Source organism: Oncorhynchus kisutch, unplaced genomic scaffold (genome assembly GCF_002021735.2).
Source record: "Oncorhynchus kisutch isolate 150728-3 unplaced genomic scaffold, Okis_V2 scaffold1023, whole genome shotgun sequence".
NCBI lineage: Eukaryota > Metazoa > Chordata > Actinopteri > Salmoniformes > Salmonidae > Oncorhynchus > Oncorhynchus kisutch.
Genome location: NW_022262968.1, coordinates 13,325 through 20,000, shown reverse-complemented (window position 1 = coordinate 20,000; position 6,676 = coordinate 13,325). Strand labels below are relative to the sequence as shown.

At 46.6% G+C, this 6,676-nt stretch overlaps 1 protein-coding gene across 3 annotated transcripts in view; it reads right to left on the bottom strand.

Moving 5' to 3' along the window:
- LOC109883781 (glycine receptor subunit beta) overlaps positions 1–6,162 on the bottom strand; it is a 66,500-nt gene extending 60,338 nt beyond the window's left edge. Inside the window, exons 1-2 of one of the 3 annotated variants that reach the window (XM_031817442.1) lie at positions 5,947–6,162; positions 3,209–3,316 (exon numbers count right to left, since the gene is read on the bottom strand). In XM_031817442.1, coding sequence (XP_031673302.1) covers positions 3,209–3,315 — 107 coding nt within the window. In that variant the 5' untranslated portion in view covers position 3,316; positions 5,947–6,162. Of the gene's footprint in view, positions 1–3,208; positions 3,317–4,652; positions 4,705–4,995; positions 5,044–5,946 lie in introns of those variants that run through there. The other 2 variants (XM_031817441.1, XM_031817440.1) reach the window with 2 other exon arrangements.
- Between the last annotated feature and the right edge of the window lie 514 nt (positions 6,163–6,676).

Below are 6,676 nucleotides of genomic sequence, written 5' to 3'. Positions count from 1 at the left end.
AGAGCTTCTGTATATCAGGGCAGCGATCACTCACCTCGGATTAGACAAAGAGCTTCTGTATATCAGGGCAGCGATCACTCACCTCGGATTAGACAAAGATTCTTTCAACAACAAGCAAGACTCACATGATATTCTCCAAACACCCGGCAGGGCCAACATCCCAGTTATTCGCAAGAGGAAGCAACGCAGGTACAGAGGACGAAGAGCCGGATTCCTCATCAGGACCCGCAGAAGGCGAGTAGAAAAGCTGCCGTTACAGTCAATATTACTCGCCAATGTGCAATCATTGGACAATAAACTAGACGAGGTATGATTACGAATATTCTACCAACAGGACCTCAAAAACTGTCTGAACTGCTGAAAAACTGCAACGTTATCGTGGCTGAATGGATATTCAGCTAGTGGGATATACGCTGCACCGGCAGGATAGAACAGCACACTACGGTAAGACGAGGGAGGGGCTGTCTGTGCATATTTGTTCACAACAGCTGGTGCATGAAATCTAAGGAAGTCTCTAGATTTTGATCACCTGAAGTAGACTATATTGTGATAAATTGCAGGCCACAGTACTTGCCTAGAGAGTTCTCAGCTATACTTTTCGTGGCTGTTTATAAGACCGCACTCAGTCAGCTGTATAAAGATATAAGCAAACAGGAAACCACTCACCCAGAGGTGGCACTCCTAGTGGCCGGAGACTTTAATGCAGGGAAACTTAAATCAGTTCTACCAAATCTCTATCAACATGTTAAATGTGCAACCAGAGGGAACAAAAATTCTAGATCAGCTGTACTCCACACACAGAGACCCGTACAAAGCTCTCCCTCGCCCTCCATTTGGTAAATCCGACCACAACTCTATCCTCCTGATTCCTGCTTACACGCAAAAATTAAAGCAGGAAGCACCAGTGACTCGGCCTATAAAAAAGTGGTCAGATGAAGCAGATGCTAAACTACAGGACTGTTTTGCTAGCACAGACTGGAACATGTTCCGGGATTCTTCCGATGGCATTGAGGAGTACACCACATCAGTCACTGGCTTTATCAATAAGTGCATCGAGGACGTCGTCCCCACAGTGACTGTACGTACATTCCCCAACCAGAAGCCATGGATTACAGGTAACATTTACATGGAGCTAAAGGGTAGAGCTGCCGCTTTCAATGTGCGGGACTCGGAAGTTTACAAGAAATCCCGCTATGCCCTGCGACGAACCATCAAACAGGCAAAGTGTTAATACAGGGCTAAGACTGAATTATACTACATCAGCTCCGAAGCCCGTCGGATGTGGCAGGGCTTGTAAACTATTACAGACTACAAAGGGAAGCACAGCTGCGAGCTGCCCAGTGACACGAGCCTACCAGACGAGCTAAATCACTTCTATGCTCACTTCGAGTCAAGCAACACTGAGGCATGATTGAGAGCAACAGCTGTTCCGAACGACTGTGTTATCACCCTCTCCGTAGCCGACGTGAGTAAGACCTTTAAACAGGTCAACATACACAAGGGTGCGGGCCCAGACGTATTACCAGGATGTGTGCTCCGGGCATGTGCTGACCCACTGGCAGGTGTCTTCACTGACATTTTCAACATGTCCCTGAAAGAGTCTGTAATACCAACATGTTTCAAGCAGACCACCACAGTCCTTCTGCCCAAGAATACAAAGGCAGCCTGCCTAAATGACAACAGACCCGTAGCACTCACGTCGGTAGCCATGAAGTGCTTTGAAAGGCTGCTAATGGCTCACATCAACACCATTATCCCAAAAACATTAGACCCACTCAAATTTGCATACCGTCCAAACAGATCCACAGATAATGCAATCTCTATTGCACTCCACACTGCCCTTTCCCAGCTGGACAAAAGGAACACCTATGTCAGAATGCTATTCATTGACTACAGCTCAGCGTTCAACACCATAGTACCCTCAAAGCTCATCACTAAGCTAAGGAACCTGGGACTAAACAACTCCCTCTGAAAACTGGATCCTGGATTTCCTGATGGGCCGCCCCCAGGTGGTGAGGGTAGGTAGCAAAACATCTGCCACGCTGATCCTCAACACTGGAGTTCCCCAGGGGTGCGTGCTCAGTCCCCTCCTGTATTCCCTGTTCACCCACAACTGCATGGCCAGGCACGACTCCAACACCATCATTAAGTTTGCAGACGACACAACAGTGGTAGGCCTGATCACCGACAACGACGAGACAGTCTATAGGGAGGAGGTCAGAGACCTGGCCGGGTGGTGCAAGAATAACAACCTATCCCTCAACGTAACCAAGACTAAGGAGATGATTGTGGACTACAGGAAAAGGAGGACCGAGCACGCCCCCATTCTCATCGACAGGGCTGTAGTGGAGCAGGTTGAGAGCTTCAAGTTCCTTGGTGTCCACAAACTAGAATTTTCCAAACACACCAAGACAGTCGTGAAGAGGGCACGACAAAGCCTTTACCCCCTCAGGAGACTAAAAAGATTTGGCATGGGTAAAGGTTCTACAAAGGTTCTACAGCTGCAACATCGAGAGCATCCTGACCGGTTTCATCACTGCCTGGTACGGCAATTGCTCGGCCTTTGACCGCAAGACACTTCAGAGGGTAGTGCGTACGGCCCAGTACATCACTGGGGCAAAGCTGCCTGCAATCCAGGACCTCTACACCAGGCGGTGTCAGAGGAAGGCCCTAAAAATTGTCAAAGAACCCAGCCACCCCAGTCATAGACTGTTCTCTCTACTATCGCATGGCAAGCGGTACCGGAGTGCCAAGTCTAGGACAAAAAGGCTTCTCAACAGTTTTTACCCACAAGTCATAAGACTCTTGAACAGGTAACCAAATGGATACCTGGGCAATCTGCATTGTGTCCCACCACCCCCACCAACCCCTCTTTTTCTGTTTATCATATATGCATAGTCACTTTAACCATACCAACATGTACTTACTACCTCAAAACGCCTGACTAACCGGTGTCTGTGCTACTGTTATTTTCAAATGTCTTTTTACTGTTGTTTTATTTATTTCTTTACTTACTTACACACACACACACACACACACACACACACACACACACACACACACACACACACACACCTTTTTTTCACACTATTGGGTTAGAGCCTGTAAGTAAGCATTTCACTGTAAGGTCTACTACACCTGTTGTATTCGGTGCACGTGACAAATAAACTTTGATTTGATACCACTACTACCACTGCGAAGGACTTACGAAGGACATATGACTTGCTTTCCCTTCTTGACTTTCTTAGCTGGTTTTCCTCCACTCTCTGCAGACTGGGCTAGAGTTAGCAGGAGGATAACTATCATCAGCTCCATTCTGTTGGAGAGATAAACATTTAGATATACAGTCTCTGCAGACTGGGCTAGAGTTAGCAGGAGGATAACTATCATCAGCTCCATTCTGTTGGAGAGATAAACATTTAGACATACAGTGGGGTTCAACATGATTAAACCCTTGATAGACATTTAGATATAGAGTGGGGTCCAACATTATTAAACCCTTGATAAACATTTAGATATACAGTGGGGTTCAACATTATTAAACCCTTGATAAACATTTAGATATACAGTGGGGTTCAACATGATTAAACCCTTGATAAATATGAGCAAAAATACTGTATAAAATAAATAAAAAATACTGAGCTATATAAATGTTTTATAATTATTTTATACAAATACAATTGTTCAGACAGAGATTTTGTTTAACAAGTAATCCTAATTTTTGTCTCTCAAGAAGTTAGCGGTCAAAATTATTGGCACCCCTGTTTTCAATACCTTTCAATACCCCACCTTAAGATGAAAATGGCACTGAGCCTTTTTCTACATCTTATACCGTTCCTCCATACAGAATCTTTACAGATCCTTTGTCTGTGCTTATGGACTGTCCTCTTCAAATAAAACCACACATTTTGTGTAAAGGGTTCTACATGGAACCAAAAAGGGTTCTACATGGAACTCAAAAGGGTTCTACACGGAACTCAAAAGGGTTCTACACGGAACTCAAAAGGGTTCTACATGGAACTCAAAAGGGTTCTACATGGATCTCAAAAGGGTTCTACATGGAACTCAAAAGGGTTCTACATGGAACTCAAAAGGGTTCTACATGGAACTCAAAAGGGTTATACATGGAACTCAAAAAGGGTTCTTCAAAGGCTTCTCCTATGGGGGCTGCCAAAGAACCCTTTTAGGTGGTAGTTAGCACCATGTTTTTAAGAGTGTATGGAGGAATGGTCTAAGATACCTCTCAATGTGTTATCCATTCTCATACAACATTTTAGAAAAATACTATGTGTCGTTATCCTCGTAAGGTGAGGTATTGAAAACAGGCCAATTTTGGCCACTCTTTTTTTTCAGAAAATGTAATATTTGTTAAACAAAAATGTCTTTCTCTGACCAATTGTATTAGTATACACTACTGTTCAAAAGTTTGGGGTCACTTAGAAATGTCTGGCAGCTTCATTAAATACTACCCACAAAACACCAGTCTCAATGTCAACAGTGAAGAGGCGACTCAGGGAGAAAGAGACAGAGATGGAGAGGCAGAGCGAGAGGAGAGATTTTTTGTCCATCTTAATCTTTTATTTTTATTGGCCAGTCTGAGAAATTGATTTTTCTTTGCAACTCTGCCTAGAAGGCCAGCATCCTGGAGTCACCTCTTTACTGTTGACGTTGAGACTGGACAGAGGAACTCTGCCTAGAAGGCCAGCATCCTGGAGTCGCCTCTTTACTGTTGACGTTGAGACTGGACAGAGCAACTCTGCCTAGAAGGCCAGTATCCCGGAGTCTCCTCTTCACTGTTGATGTTGAGACTGGACAGAGGAACTCTGCCTAGAAGGCCAGCATCCTGGAGTCGCCTCTTTACTGTTGACGTTGAGACTGGACAGAGGAACTCTGCCTAGAAGGCCAGCATCCTGGAGTCGCCTCTTTACTGTTGACGTTGAGACTGGACAGAGCAACTCTGCCTAGAAGGCCAGCATCCTGGAGTCGCCTCTTTACTGTTGACGTTGAGACTGGACAGAGGAACTCTGCCTAGAAGGCCAGCATCCTGGAGTCGCCTCTTTACTGTTGACGTTGAGACTGGACAGAGCAACTCTGCCTAGAAGGCCAGCATCCTGGAGTCGCCTCTTTACTGTTGACGTTGAGACTGGACAGAGCAACTCTGCCTAGAAGGCCAGCATCCTGGAGTCGCCTCTTTACTGTTGACGTTGAGACTGGACAGAGCAACTCTGCCTAGAAGGCCAGCATCCTGGAGTCGCCTCTTTACTGTTGACGTTGAGACTGGACAGAGCAACTCTGCCTAGAAGGCCAGCATCCTGGAGTCGCCTCTTTACTGTTGACGTTGAGACTGGTGTTTTGCGGGTACACATATATAAACAGAATAGTCTAACATTATACACATTATATATCAACAGAATAGTCTAACATCTAATACACACACACGCACAAACACACACACACCAGTCTAACACACACAGTATTCTGGTATTACACACATACTGATTATGTCTATCAACCTTTCTCAGTCATATTGTCCTGACTCATCACAATACAACAGCTGACAGACAGACAGACAGACAGACAGACAGACAGACAGACAGACAGACAGACAGACAGACAGACAGACAGACAGACAGACAGACAGACAGACAGACAGACAGACAGACAGACAGACAGACAGACAGACAGACAGACAGACAGACAGACAGACAGACAGACACAGACACCAAGAGAGAGAGAATGACAGATAGAGAGAAAGAGGCAGAGATGGAGAGGCAGAGAGAGAGAAAGAGGCAGAGATGGAGAGGCAGAGAGAGAGGAGAGATGGAGAAAGAGAAAGAGGGAGAGATGGAGGTACAGAGGAGAGATTGAAAGAGAGAGGGAAAGAGGGAGAGATGGAATGTCATAATGAGAATTACTGCAGAATGAAGAGAGAGCTGTTGATCTTACCTTGACACTCTGGTTGCTACGCTGGTTGCTGCGATGTTTTAACAACGATGTCGGTTACTGCAGCAGCATCATGTCCTGTCCTCCTTCTCCTCTCGTGAGCCGTTCTCAAGTTCAACCCAGCTCCTTCCGCCTGCCCGCACAATGACGATATATCTGTCAGTAGAGAGATGGAGGGAGGGAGGTAGGGACGAGAGAGGGTGGGTAGGAGGGGGAGGGAGGGAGGGAGAGAGGGAGGGAGAGAGGGAGGTAGGGAGGAGAGAGGGTGGGTAAGACGGGGAGGGAGGGAGAGAGGGAGGGAGAGAGGGAGGTAGGGAGGGAGGGAGGGAGGAGAGAGGGTGGGTAGGAGGGAGGGAGCGTACGTGAGTAAGAGAAAGTGAGGGAGTTTGTGAAAATGAGGGAGAGAGAGTGTGTGTAAGAGAGAGGGTGTGTGAGAGAGGCAGGGAGAGAGAGAGAGAGAGTCAGGGAGAGAGAGTAAGAGAGAGGCAGGGAGAGTGAGTGAGACAGAGGCAGGGAGAGAGAGGGAGAGAGTGTGTGTGTGAGAGAGGCAGAGAGAGTGAGAGAGAGGCAGGGAGAGAGAGGCAGGGAGAGGGAGTGTGTGTGTGAGAGAGGCAGGGAGAGAGACTGTATATGTCAAGAGTTGCGTGTTTGTGCATCTGCGCTCTAACATGCGCAGTAGCTCAAGCCCCATGTTAGCAGCACGAGTCCATGCACGAGCACAGTGTCATTGTAA